The sequence below is a fragment of the Misgurnus anguillicaudatus genome, chromosome 21 (genome assembly GCF_027580225.2).
Source record: "Misgurnus anguillicaudatus chromosome 21, ASM2758022v2, whole genome shotgun sequence".
Lineage (NCBI taxonomy): Eukaryota > Metazoa > Chordata > Actinopteri > Cypriniformes > Cobitidae > Misgurnus > Misgurnus anguillicaudatus.
In genome coordinates this window covers 59,553,728-59,568,715 of record NC_073357.2, presented here as the reverse complement: position 1 = coordinate 59,568,715, position 14,988 = coordinate 59,553,728, and the positions used below count along the sequence as shown (strand labels likewise).

General features: G+C 36.5%; 1 protein-coding gene across 1 annotated transcript; it reads left to right on the top strand.

The window, feature by feature from the left end:
- Positions 1-9,742: 9,742 nt before the first annotated feature.
- LOC141353363 (UDP-GlcNAc:betaGal beta-1,3-N-acetylglucosaminyltransferase 7-like) lies at positions 9,743-10,972 on the top strand. Its single transcript, XM_073859957.1, has one exon. The coding sequence runs from the start codon at positions 9,804-9,806 to the stop codon at positions 10,962-10,964; it is 1,161 nt and encodes a 386-aa protein (XP_073716058.1). The 5' UTR covers positions 9,743-9,803; the 3' UTR covers positions 10,965-10,972.
- The last annotated feature ends 4,016 nt before the right edge of the window (positions 10,973-14,988 follow it).

The window sequence follows — 14,988 nt, the reverse complement described above, 5'->3', positions numbered from 1 at the left end:
AAGTATTTACGAAAGATAATTTTTCAGTGGCTCGAATTCAAAATATGTGTTTAGTGTGTCGTGTGTTGCTTGTCATGTCAAAATATGTGTTCATTGCGTCATGTGAACTATGTGCATCATGCGTCTTGTCAAAATTAGTGCCTGCTGCACACGCGTCGAAAGGGTTTATGATAAAAGAGACGCTCACATTCACAAAATACTCACAAGACACTAACTTCAGTGGTGGCTGGTGACTGCTCTTCCAAGGGGCGCAAATTCAAAATATGTGTTTGGAGTGTCATGCGTGTTGCTCGGGATTTCAAAATATGTGTTTGTGGCGTCATGTGAACCATGTGCATCACATGTTTTGTCCAAATAAGTGCCTGCTGCACACACGTCAAAACCGTTTATGATAAAAGAGACGCTCACGTTCACAAAATACACGCAAGACTCTCCCTTAACAGTAAACTCTGATTAGGCATGATATTATGTGAGTATCTGGCAAACGTGAGCGTCTCTTTTATCATAAACCCTTTAGACGTGTCTGCAGCGGGCACTTACTTTAACAAAACAAGTGATGCACATAGGTTTACTCGACATGCCATACACATATTTTGAAATGACGAATCACACACATGATGGGCTACATACATGTTGTGACGAACTTCAGAAAAAGAAGCCATCGGCCCCACTGACAAACGTAACACTAAACTCCTTGTAACGTGGGTGCTTTAAAGAAAGCAATGGAGAGATTAATCCATGTGCAAAAGGTTTATTAAAGGCGGAGTCCACGATGTTTGAAAAACGCTTTGGAAAAGGAGACGGGCCGACTACCAAAACACACTTATAGCCAATCAGCAGTAAGGAGCCAGTCTACTAACCGACATCCTTGCTGGGTTGCGTATATGTGGGGTGGGTCTATCAACAGAAGGTCCAGATTATATTGGGGTAGGGGCATGTTTGTTTAGGTGATTTCAAATATCAACATTGGCTTTTAAACATTGTGGACTCCGCCTTTAAGTAAATCCCAAAAGGGCAAGCAAACACATCCAAAAGGGGCAATCCAAAACGTAATCCAATAACAGGCAAATGGTCAGGGCAGGCAGAAAACAAACGATATCCAAATAACAGGCAAGGGTCAAAAACAGATAAACACAGAGCAGGATACAGAGATACAGACAAACAGGCTGGACATACTAAGTAATAATCAGCAGTGATGGAACAGATCTGAAGTTGCTTTATACAATACAAACAGGAAGTGGGAATTGAAGCATGGCATGATGATATTTCAAAATTAAAGCCGGAACAGAACAGGGTGTCAAAATAAAAGTACAAAACACAAAACACAACAAAACACAAGACAAAACCCTTACACTCCTATGGAAGTTAATCTGTGCCATTGGATTTTGAATTCTAATTCTTAGCACTGAATTTTTTTATATCGAATTTTTAACACGGACTTTTATTTTGCATCTAAATCAGACTTTGAATTTGAAAAGCCATCAAATTTCTAGCACTGTTTTTTTGCCTATGACATTTTTTCAATGTTTTAAAAAAAATCAGTGTAAAAAAATTCAATGTCTCAAAAAAGTCTGTGCAAAATAATTCAACTTCTCAAAAAATTCAATGTAAAAATATTCAGAGTCAACATCCGGGTAACCAAGGAGAAGCAATTGACTGTATCATATCATTCAACACCCAATCAATCATTTACGTTCCATTGGTCATGTGACGCCGAAACGGGAAGGCGGTGAAGTTCAGGCAAAGGGTTTACACTTTGCATTAACATGCGATCTCGGTGATCCGATATTGCAGATTGCTTATCCTTGGTTACCTGGATGTTGACTCTGAATATTTTTACACAGAATTTTTTGAGACATTTTATTTTTTTGCACAAAATTTTTTGAGACATTGGATTTTCTTACACTGAATTTTTTGAGACATTGGTTTTTTTTTACACTGAATCTTTTGAGACTTGATTTTTTTTACACTGAATCTTTTGAGATATTGAATTTTTACACTGAATTTTTTCAGGCAAAAAACAGTGCTAGAAATTCGATGGCTTTTAAAGGGGACATATTATGAAAATCTGACTTTTTCCATGTTTAAGTGCTATAATTTTATTTTGACACCCTGTTCACCCAGTGCTTCTATCAACCTAGAAAATGTGATAAAGATCAATCCAGTAACTCAGTTTTGGTAAACCATTCTCTTCAAGCATGTGAAAAATAGCTCATTGTAATTTGGCTCCTAGTGTGATGTCAGAATAGGATAATACCGCCCCCTTTATCTGCACTATCCAACCACAGCACAGCCCTTTAGTGCAGAGAGAAAGTGAGAGAGAGAAAATAATTTACAGCACAATTGAGTTTCAATTGCAACAAACCACCATCATTGTGATCAGTGTTTGCACTTCATCCGCTCATTTGCATTTCCAATGACACACCCAAAACGGCACACTTTTGCTCAGGCCTACAAAGTGGCAATTTTAACATGCTGTAATTTATTATCTGTGTGGTATTTTGAGCTAGAACTTCAATTACGCACTCCGGGGACACCAAAGATTTCGTTTACATCTTAAAAAAATCTCATAATATGTCCCCTTTAAAATTCAAAGTCTGATTTAGATGCAAAATAAAATTCAGTGTTAAAAATTCAATGTAAAAAAAAATCAGTGCTAAGAATTAGAATTCAAAATCTAAAGGCACAGTTTTACTTCCATGAACTCTGATTACACATGAGATTAAGGGAGTATCTGGCAAATGTGAGGGTCTCTTTTATCATAAACCCCTTTGAAGCATCTGCAGCAAGCTCGTATTTTGACATCACGTGAGATGCACATAAGTTTAGATGACGTGCCGAACACACACACACACACATATATATTCTAATATATATTCTAATATATATATATATATATATTCTGCTTTAGGGAGAGGCCTAAAGCAGAAACTCAGGAAGAGTTTTATTTAATTAGGTTTATTTGACACTTGCTCTACCTTTGCACCTTTTAGTGACGTACTTGTTAGGAATACACAAGACAGGAATCCCAGCGCAGAGGTATTTATTCAATATGTGTAGTTAGACAAACACTCAATGTCATCAGAATAATTATATGAGAAAACACTTGTAATTCAGCAGTATGTATAATAGAAAAACTCTCAGTGTCTGTAGGAATGCAATGAAGAGATGGAAACACTTGTAACTCAGTAGTATGTATAATAGAAAAACTCTCAGTGTCTGTAGAAATGCAATGAAGAGAAGAAAACACTTGGTAGGCGGGACACAACGATCCGTTAGGGAAAGTCACTTGAGTGGAAAACACAGCATTGCCGTAGGACATCCACTCGCACATCCGAACTCCACAATGATGTATTCCTGGCGGAGTACAGAGAGATATTCCTGGCGGGGCACAGAGAGATGTTCCTGGCGGGGCACAGAGAGAGAGAGATATGTCATCTGAGTCTTCAGCAGAATGACGCGCTGGACAGCGCACTGCAGCTGGACAGCGCAAGACGTAGGACAGCGCTCGGAGAATCCACAGACAGAGAGTGCACTAGACTCGACTGTTGCCACACCAGCCGGGGGAGACTGACAGCAGTGAATAAACACAATCCAGCCGAGTGAAGGCGAGAACTGGAAACTAATCTTCAACAGAGTGTCAACGAGGCGGGGAATCAAAGGGGCAAAGGCAGCAGAGAACGCAGATATTAAGTAAACTTTCGTAAAGCACGACAAGACAAGAACTAGACAATGCTAGCGGGCATGGACATACTAAGACGAACTTGCAAGCAGGGGCCCGGGCCCTATGCATAGGCAGTCCTGATGGGCCCCCCATTTTTCCATATCGTTTTCTAATCACTACATGAACAAACTGTATGATAACCAAAAAAGACTTGATTCAGACATATTTTATTTTGCTGAAGTAACAAGACATTAAATTTTAGAACATTTATTTTTATTATGCTTTATTACTTTAAGGCATAAATTAAATCTTAAATATGCCATTTTAGTTTTGTACATTAACAAAAAGCTCCATTCATATTAAAAGACGAACAAAACATGTATCACTAGTCATTTTATCTGGAAAAAAGGCAAAATAAAACAAATGCTATTGCTTGCATACTATAACCTATTCATTTAAAATTAAACATTTTTTCAAATTAGGCTATTGTTTTGTATGCAAACAGCTGTTAGTATACAGTTTATTTATTTAGCCTTTCAACTCAATTTGCATGTAGTCTATGACCAAATTATCATCTGAAAGTGTATATTCTGCTTTTTCAATGGGTTGTCTCAGTTCATTTTAGCACTAACAATCGCAGCCAGGAAAATTCAAACAGTTTAGCCAGAGGTGGAAAGAGTAATAAGATATTCTCCTTAAGTAAAAGTAAAGTTACTTTAATAATATTTTACTTAAGTAGTAAAAGTAAAGTTACTTGTCTAAAAATCTACTCAAGTAAAAGTAAAAAGTAAGTCACTTTAACTTTACTCAGAGTAAAAGTTACTTTTTTACAGCGGGAAGAGGTGGAGAATTCTAGTATAGTTCAAAAACGACAAGGGAATATACATTTCAAACTAGTTGTTTTTAATTGTAGGAATATCTTTACAATTAAAGTGCAATAGCAAAAAGTTAATAAAATAAAAGCTTTTATATAACTAAGAAACATTTATGGAATAGTTTAATGATTTTTACAGGTGAGTATGCACTTTTAAAGCAAAAATAATATGAGGTCAGCAGCCTGTAAATACAATCACTATAGTAAGGTTGTAATTGATGTATTGCTGGCAACATTGTTATATAGTTTAAATGAGCATATCATGAGATGAGTGCATGGCTATATACTTTCATCCTTATTGTCTTTTATCTAGCTTCCCTGACCTGGGTACCTGATGTAAGACCTTTATTCTTATTTCTCTCTCTCTCTCCAATGTCTAATGACCTGCGCATTATCGAGGACGTTCTTAAGTTGTGGTTGACTTGACGCAAGGCTGATTGACCTCGGAAGATAATGCGCATTGTATTAAAAACGCGTCGTGCAAATGAGCGTTAAAAACCCGGCTGGCAATTTCGTTCTCATAAGCATAAATCCTACCTTACATATGAATGAAACACTCGTTTCGCCTCAGTGGAAAGTGGTCGCTTAAATATGGCCAGAGGTTTATTTCATAAGAAATGAATTGAGGGTCTGCATTAGCGCGTGCCTGTCTCGTCCATCTCCATGGTTCTTTTTGTGAGTTTAGCACTTTCCCCCGCCCATCAATCAATCATCATTCATCCGTGATTACCTTGCATTTTTAAAAATATTCTTTACTCAGTAACGGATATGATTTAAAAAATTTAGCGAAGTAGTATAGTAGGAAGTTTGTTTTTTTCTTCCACTGTTTTTTCTTTCTGTTTTGGTGGCCCAATTTAGCTTTGTTTGACAAAGACATTTCAACCGCACCGCAGAAGTTTGCACTCTACCAGATGCTCAACTACAAACAAAATGCGCGTGCAGATGGACTAAACCATTTGGTGCATTAGGAAGGGGTGGGACCGTGAGACTTTAGATAGTTTTTACTTATACAAAATATAGTCAAACAGTTATTTAGCAAATACACTAACTTTACATTTCATTTGACATTATAATGAAAATATCAGGGTAAAATAAAATATATTCCAGACTTTCAAGGGCCCTCTCTCCCCTTGGGGCCCTGGTAATCAGTACTGGTTTTACCCCCAGTCCGACGCCCCTGCTTGCAAGGAACAAAGGAAACGAGGGGAATTTAGATCAAACCGGATTGGGCAATAATGAGGAACAGGTACGGGACGCTGGTGAGAAGAGTCAGAGATAATGAGATCACCAGGTGGGAGACGCGCACGTGTGGAGCTGTCAAAACAAAAACACAACACATAGTGAAACAAAGACAAAGCAGCCAATAAGACCGAAATCATGACAGTACTCATATGAAGTTCATGCCATACCTTCTTTTTTTTTGATTCCCACAACACAATTCCTTTGTCTTCAGTGTCTGTCAATCCACTAAACAAAGCTGTAATTATGCTCAGAATAGATCAAACTATTCATGTCTGTTTGGCAAGAGAATAAACCAAATTGGGGTAAGATCATGCCCATTACATTGAAATTACAAGTGGACAACGTTAAATACAGGTGTAAACGGAATGTAAAAAGTTTTGAGCTTGTTCACTTTCGACCACATTCAGAGGTAGCTGAAAACGCATTTGATCGGATTGCTTTTGTGGTGTTAATGCGCATGTGGTCGAATGTATTTAAGTAGCTACAAAAGACTCTCCGCCTCTTGATCTAATGTAATGTACGAGCACAATGTTTTAACATCAGACAACATGACACAAACCAACAGCGAGCTTATTTTTTTTAATCGATTGCTCTGAAATATCAGGGAAAGACCTTACCTGTACAAAACTCTGCAGCATGTTTACTTACAGCACAAGCAGTGGACTCTGACATAATATTAGTGCACGTCAATTTATACACGTCATTTCTTCCGCTCGCATTTAAACGAAAGCAGACATACTCGCCCACAGTCTCCACAGACCACTTCCTCAAATTAATCAGAACAGAAGCAGTCAAAAGTGGACAAAAGAGATAAAAATACCAGGTGTAAATGTGAATGCACCTCTCTCGTCCACTTGTGATCCAATTGATGAAAACACATCTTAATATTAGGTATAAACACACTCTTTATGGAAACAGAGAAAGGTAGAGGTGATAATACACATCCCTGCGGTAACCCAGATAAAATTTCATTAACACAGACTCGTGACCTATTCCTTAAAAATTCTCAATCCATAAAATCAACCACCTAAATCTTCATTCATTCATTCATATTTATTTATTTCTAATTCACAATACAATACAAAAAAATAAGTCACCGGCCGCCACTGGCTTTATATACCAACCAATAATTTATTGCCAAAACCCAATAATCTTTACCATATAAACATCTTGATATTTTACAATCACCTCTTTCCATCCTTATTGCTTTAATAAAGTATTTTATACAAATGTTAAACTGTTTTGTTTCCATAATATTTTAAGCTCTTCTCTTTATATAAACACCCTTAAATTTCACAATCACAAGTGTAAGTCACGCCACTCGGAAGTCATCTTTGCAACTCCTCCGGGCAGATATTTCAGTCATGCAAGACTAAAGACTTATTTCCTTGAATATGGAAAGACAGATAACTCTAAAATCGTGTTCTAAAACCACAACTAAACAACATATTTCTGACCAACACATCTATCCTGTACCATAACCTTTTTACTTAAACTCAATAAAAAACATTTCTATTAGAAAGTTGTTTCAGCTACTGCGCATGCACACAGGTTGGCAACAATTCATGCGACTCTGAGAGTGTCATGCTGAGTCCCAATTCGCATACTATCCGTCCTTAATAGTATTCGAAACTAGAATTAGTACGTCCCAAAACGTAGTATGTTGAAATGAGTATCCCAAAGATACCCGGATGGTCTACTATTTCCAGTTAGATTTCGAAGTGCAGATCGATCCACACTCTAACGGCTAATATTGCCCACAACCCATTGCGTGCGGGAGGGAGGAGCTTTGTGGTGATGTAAATATGGCAGCCAGATGCAGCAGCCGAGATGCGCCCTTAGCTTTTAAGTGTAAGAATTCAAATGTTTAACCCTAATTAAAGTTATCTTTCATTGTGTCGTAATATTCGGTTGATGTTGTGAAAATAAAGAACCATGGCTGTAGTACTGTGTCATGCATGTGTCTTTTTATGTATTTCTTTTTATGTTTCTGTCTTAGATTTATACCTTAAACCCTTATGAAAATAAACACCTTTTACTACACTAATCATAGTTTAACCACACTGACTTATTTGTAGTAATACTGTGGCTGTACAAATGTTAACTTTATTAAGAAATATGGTTACTAAACTTTTACTATAGTAAAAGCATGGTTCATTTTCATCGCGGTATTTTTGATTTGCATACATAAGTATAAAATAAGCATAAAATACGTTAAACAATAGTTATACTATAAACTTTAACTATTTTGACTTTAAAATAAGTAGCTTTCGTTACACACATTGTTGCACATGAACATCATAACCAGCCGCCTCACAAACGACCTGCGTTTGGTGTGCGTAACTAGGCAACCACGTTGTCGTTCACGTTGCATGACGTCATCGAAGTACGTCCCAGAACGTGCATACTCTTTTGCTACACACTCAAAAGTACGTACATTTTCCTCACAAAAACAGTACATACTTTTAGGTCGTAGTATAAGTAGGCGAATTGGGACTCAGCATCAGTTTTGAGCCAGGGACATCCTCGCTCGAGCGGCCATATTGATCGCTGCATTCCCCCCATTCATAGTAATAATACTAAAATATGTAAAGAACAAAATCGATCAAAGTACGGTAATTGTTCACAATTTCTTATTCCTGTATCAACTTATTAGTCATTGCATTAGTCAGCGCAAAAGGTCTTGGGTTTTAACCCAAACCATTAAAAAAATGGGTAAAATATGTACCCCAGCTGTCACTGGGAAGGTACCCTTTAAAAAAGTCCTAATATGTACATAATATGTAATATGTACATAAGGTATATATGAAGAGTTTGGTTCCAAAACGCAATAAACGCCATTTTTGAAAAAAAAGAGTTACTGCCAAAATCAGCATTATATCAGGTCAGTAGTTAAAAGTAAATTCTTAATTTTACGCAAAATCCAATATCCGCCGTGTTATTCTGTCATCTTTTCTCCCTTTTTTCCCAAAATGCGATAAACGCCACTCCTCCTTTTTTACAGAACGCAATAAATCCATTTCTGATATTACAGCCCACCGTTCACGCAATGTAAACAAACAATGGCGGACGCGCTGAGTACACAGAGTCCTGGTTTTCCTCATCTACTTTGTACTACGTGATCAACAAACAAAACAAAATAATACTTTAATTGCATTGATAAACCTGTGATGGTTTTCTGTGATGGGAAAGAAACGTAAGCCATCAACATCTAATAATTTCCCTGAGAGGCACTCGGGAGACGGGTGCTTGTTCTCCCGACAGCATCAAGCTTCTCATGCTAACACATTGACCCCAGAGGATCTTATGAAAAACTTTCCATAATTTTACTCAAAGTCAACGAAAATCGAGCAGGACCAAAAACATTTTACAGCTGATCGCGGTGAAAGACGTTAAGCGAAGACGTCAAGTAACCGCAATGACAGGGTTCTTAATATGACAAAGTAAGTGTTTTGATTAATAACATTAATGTTTATATTTTTAATTAGTGTGTACAACTAGTCAACTAAATGAATATAACATGGCAAAGATGAATGCACATTTATATAGGCTATTGATTCAATAGATTTATAGCATTTTGAATAAAAACTTGTCATGGATTTATTGCATTTTGTGGAAGAAATAATCCGTTTTTATAATAAATCTTTGAAAATCAACTTATGGATTTGAATTTTTTATGTTTTTATAACCTAAAGATGCTGTGTGAAAGTTTGTAACAGAAAATAGTTGTTTTCATCTTGTCACTTTCTTGGTATAGAAAACACGTTTTTACCAAAATTTGTCAAAATGGATTTATTGCGTTTTGGAACCAAACTCTTCATATATAAAGCTTTTAATATGTACCTCTGAGGTACTAATATAAACTCTGTACTTTACGGTGCTGTACTTTATGAATAAAGGCATCTGCCAAATGTGTAAATGTAATGTAAACGTTTGCTTTTTTCATTTTTATCTAGGATGACAGTCGAAAAACGACAGCGGTTTTACCAGCACACTTGCCTTTTGTTCTTCTTGGCATTAGTGATGTTTACTATCATCCAGATAGTCATCCAGAGAGAAAACATCAGGCCACTACAGGACTTACAGATGCGTTCGGAGCTCCGTACGGGTGAGGGCCCCAATCTCATTTCTGTGAACCTCTGGAACAAAAGTATGGAAAGACCAGCAGTGCCCACAACCTGGGATATCATCAGATCCAACTGTCGTGCCAACCCTAATTTCACATCCCAAAAGTGGTTCACGAATCTTGAATCCAATTTCCAGCACTTTATGCTTTACAGGCATTGCCGATACTTTCCTATTCTTATAAATCACCCGGAGAAGTGTGCTGGAGACATCGACTTGTTGATTGTCATCAAGTCGGTGATAACGCAACATGACCGGAGAGAGGTGATAAGGCAAACGTGGGGCAAAGAGCAGACAGTCGGCGGGAAAAGGATCAAGACCGTTTTTCTTCTCGGGGTGTCTTCCAATCAAGAAGAGAGAGCCAACCATCAAAAACTTCTGGAATATGAGGATCAAATTTATGGGGACATCCTCCAGTGGGACTTCATGGATAGTTTCTTCAACCTCACCCTAAAGGAGATTCACTTCTTGAAATGGTTCTCCATGTACTGCAGAAATGCCCGGCACATCTTCAAAGGAGACGACGACGTGTTTGTCGGCATTTCCAACATCTTTGAATATCTGGAGGGAAGCAAAAACGTGAAAGACCTCTTTGTTGGTGATGTTCTTTTTAGTGCCAAGCCCATTCGCCAAAATAATAGCAAGTATTACATTCCCCAAGTCTTGTATCAAAAGAAAAGCTACCCGCCGTATGCTAGTGGAGGAGGTTTCCTGATGGATGGCCCCCTTGCACGTAAACTTTACAAAGCATGTGAAACTGTTGAACTTTATCCCATCGACGATGTGTTTCTTGGGATGTGTCTAGAAGTCCTTAACGTAACCCTAATTAAACACAATGCTTTCAAGACTTTTGGGATTGTAAGCAAGGAAACTAGTCAGATGAATCGGGATCCATGCTTTTATAGGAACTTGATAGTGGTACATAAACTGCTTCCACCTGATCTGATCAACATGTGGAAGATGGTCAATAATGACTCGATAGATTGTTCACTGCAAAATAATTTCTTAAAGTCACAAGATATGTTCTGGCAGAAGAAAGAATATTCAACGAAAATATAAATATAATTTTGAAGCCAAATGAAGAAGCTTGTCATTAGCACAATTGATGGACATTTTCATTTTTAAATACATCATACTTAAGAATGGTTTTATGAATGATTAAGTCAGAGATCCGTTCTGCTTCCATTATATGAGTGTTCAATGAATATACTCGAAAAATGTTTTGGAAGGCACTTCAAGTTTTCTTCACGTGATTGTTAGGAGGAAACACGCTGTCCGTCTGCCCCTCTGTGGATGAGCGTTACCTTCATCATGTTTTATAAAATAAACATTATTAGTGTGGCAATGATGTCATCAATTACAATGACATACAGTATAGTTGAATGACAACTTAATTAATTAAATGCATGTGGTAGGGATTTTTTTGCAACAAACACTTGGTAGGTGTCAATGCTAAATGAATGTATCCGTTCTATATTCTGTATATATCTTTAGATGTTTTTGTCCAAAAAAACTTAGAAAGTTAAAGATGTTTTATAAAGTATTTGATGCTGCATATCTGGTAATTATTTATTCTTCTTTTCCCTTGCTTGTAACTTTATAATAATGCTTCAGTTTAGGAGTCCCTGCAATATACAGTTGGGGTGCGCGGGGCAAAAACTAACGCAGGGTTAGTTGTAACACGGACCGTTCACATTGTTGCACAGGGTTGAGCGATTTGTTTTTCTTTTATTGTTTTCACGCTGCCAAAAGACGGTCTCCCACAAGTTTATGAAAATGTATAATTTTTTTCCATAGTTATTGATGAAGTGTTTTGGTGGCATGTAAGTAAATTTTTCATCATATGTTTTTTTTTTTGGTTTCTGAGTTGGGGTGTGTAAGATACCAAAAGCAATGTTATGTCATCTTAATCAGTGTCTTGTTGACTAAACATAGCTTATTTTTAAAATATGTCTGCAGCTCGTAGCAACTTTTTTGGTAGGCTTGAAAATATTTTGACCCAGCAGGGTTAATTGTAGCACTGTGTTACAACTAACCCCTCGGCACTTATGATATGAAAACTGCTAATGTTAGCGTAATTCTTGCCGTTGTTTTAAATAGGCTACACACAAATGTGGCTGGCTGCCAACAAAATAAATGTGCCTGTCCTATCAAAAGTGGTTTGTCAAAATTTATTTTTGTTCATATCTTGAATATTGTTTGAATAAGGTCACGTCAAAGATTGAAATCATAATGAAATGAATGGCTAAGATCAGACTTTGATGCTCATTATCTCAGAATTTGATTTTGAGACTTAAGTATGGTTTTAACAGACTGGGTCACATATAAAAATGTTTTTTTTTTGGTCATAATTGTGCTGCTTTTTCTCACATATTTAGACATGTGTATCAATTTATAATTGAACTAGATGAGGGATGAATCGTGTACATGTATATCATAGACAGATATATAAACAATATCCACTTCAAATATGTAGACAAAATAGTATTAAAATATTTGGCTGCAAACTTAATTTTTACAATTAACCCACCTATGGGGTAAGTTGTAACATTTGCACTTCTGTCACGTTTGGTGTAATTGTCCAAGAATGTGAAGTACTAGAAACAAACTTCAAATGTTCATTTGTAGTAGGGTGGCCATTCGTGCCAGTTCCGCCGGCCACATCCCGAACATGTTTTCGGGTTCGTTCTCTGGAAGTCGCGTTGGTCGACCGCAAACGTCATCAAGGTTTAATATTTCGGGTTTAATTTCAGAAAAGCAATCGTTACATTTCGAGGTAAGAATGAAACTACAATGATTGTATGTCTTAAAAGAAATAAATCTTAATTTTCGAATGTATTTTAACTAAAATGTGAGAACCTCGATGACGTATGCGGTCGAGCAACGCGACTTCCGGAGAACGAACCCGAAAACATGTTCAGGACGTGTCCGGCGGAACTGGCACGAATGGCCACCCTAATTTGTAGCAGAGATATGTGTGTTGCTTGTGTTAAAATATAATTAATCAAACTCAAATATTTTTTAATGATGGAGCCAAAACCAAAAAGCGTTAGGTTGTGCCTCACTCTTTATCTCTTTATCTTACAGGTCTAGCTTCAGTATTTTTTTTTAATAACATTCAGTTTTCTGTCCAATGACCCTTTGAAACAAAAGCAATGGACTCTACATGTTTAAAACAACATTAGGGTGAGTAAATGATGAAAATTATGATTTTTTAAGGGTAACCTATCACTTTAAGTAAACTGTGCTATTTCATGCATTCTGACTTATTAACACAGTTAAAGAGTTGTAATCCTCATGCTAAACAAATTCAAAAAAGTCTCTAAAAAGCAGTTGAGCTTGTGACAGTATTTCTAGGCCAAACTCACGCCTTTTTCTTTTTTACAAGTTTCGGAAAGTTTTTTCGAACATGGTTCCCCCTTACGTAGACATTACATATCATATTTCTTTTATGTGCACTTCCTTATCTGACCTGTCATTTATAAATCTGATAAAACTAAAGACTCTTCAGAGATATGAAGGATGTAATGCTACTCTATTAGTATTCAAGATTATTTTATTTAGGTGTTGAATTATATGTATTTATTATTGTTTTATTCTTTCATTTTCTTTAATGTGTGTATTATAATAAAAGACAAATATGTCATACTTAACATGGATACATTTCTTGTATTTATTTTTCTTTGTATTGTTCTACACACATTTATAAAGTGGATATTCGTTGACTGAATGACAGCATTTGTGTATATGTTAAGTAGGGGTTAAAGGTGATCTTCTGGTTGGTCAGTTTGTAAGTATCATGTTGGGTTTGGTCACGTGGTCAAGGAAGGGATAAAAGACAATGTTTAGGTGTGACCTTCTTTCCCTGATCATCTTTCCTTTGGGCTGGTGGTCTCTATGATCTCTGCTCTTGGATTCTGCTCATTCCTTAAGTTTTTTTTCTTTACCTGAGTTATGGGGTTTAGGGCATTGGACCAAGAATCCAATCCAGATTCCAATTCTCAATGTTGACTCTCTTGCTTCTAAACTTTCTTTCGTTCTCTGCTCTCTATCCTTTCAGTTTATATTTTTAACAGATGGAATTGTACATGTGTGTTTTTTACCATTTCATGCATTTATGGTGTAACTCAGGGGCCTTTAACAACTGATCTTTGAGGGCAACATTTTCTTGCTTTAAAATCATTTTGCACAAAGCTTCAGAATATTTCACCACTAGATGTCAGTATTCATTTGTCTCAACAAATAAGTGATTTGTTAAGTTAAATTTTATAAATAAAAACTGATTTAATATAAATACATAAAACTGAATTTCCCTGTTGTATTGGGTGACTGTATTTACTTCACACTAAACATCATTTTATTTTTTAGCATGTATTTATCTTTTAAATATGTGTGCTGCTATTGCCCTGGTATTGTCTCACATAACCGGCACCTCATTGTTTGAGCATTTTCTGAAAAACGACAAACCCAAACTAAACCAAACCAAACGTCTGTAGCTCTTAAAGCATATGTCCTATTCATATTTGTGGTCTTGTTTGAAACTCGACATTTGATATATTGTTGCCCAATTGTCATAATAACTCAGAGTAGTATAACAACAGAGTAAAACCAGATAAAATATACATGAAAGTGACTTCTGATTTCTTTAAATAAAATTCACTTGTATGAAATCATCATTTAAGACACCTGGGGACACCATATAGATAAACTGAATTTCTGACCAAGTTGTGATTCAAATTTGAGAATGATACTCCAAAAATGTAGTTTCTGTGAGCTTTTATTTAAAAAAAGTCCAGCCGTCCTTTTTGAAAAAGTGCACCTGGAGACTCCAAATAGACACATGATAACAAAATGACATGATAACTAAGTGTAGTCAGGACTACATACTACACGATGAATATCAATTTAGAACTTCTCTGCCTACCAAAGCACAGAAAAAAATGCTACTGAGAGAGTTACGCTACTGTGTGTCATACTGTAATCCATTAGCATACATTTGAGGAATAGAGCACTGAAAAACAACGTAACGTTGGAGAGACGCGTTTCAGCAAAGCAAAAAAAGGCAAGCGAACATAATATCTTT

Coding starts and splice junctions, on each gene's coding strand:
- LOC141353363 (XM_073859957.1), top strand. CDS start 9,804: ATGTTTACTATCATCCAGATAGTCATCCAGAGAGAAAACATCAGGCCA.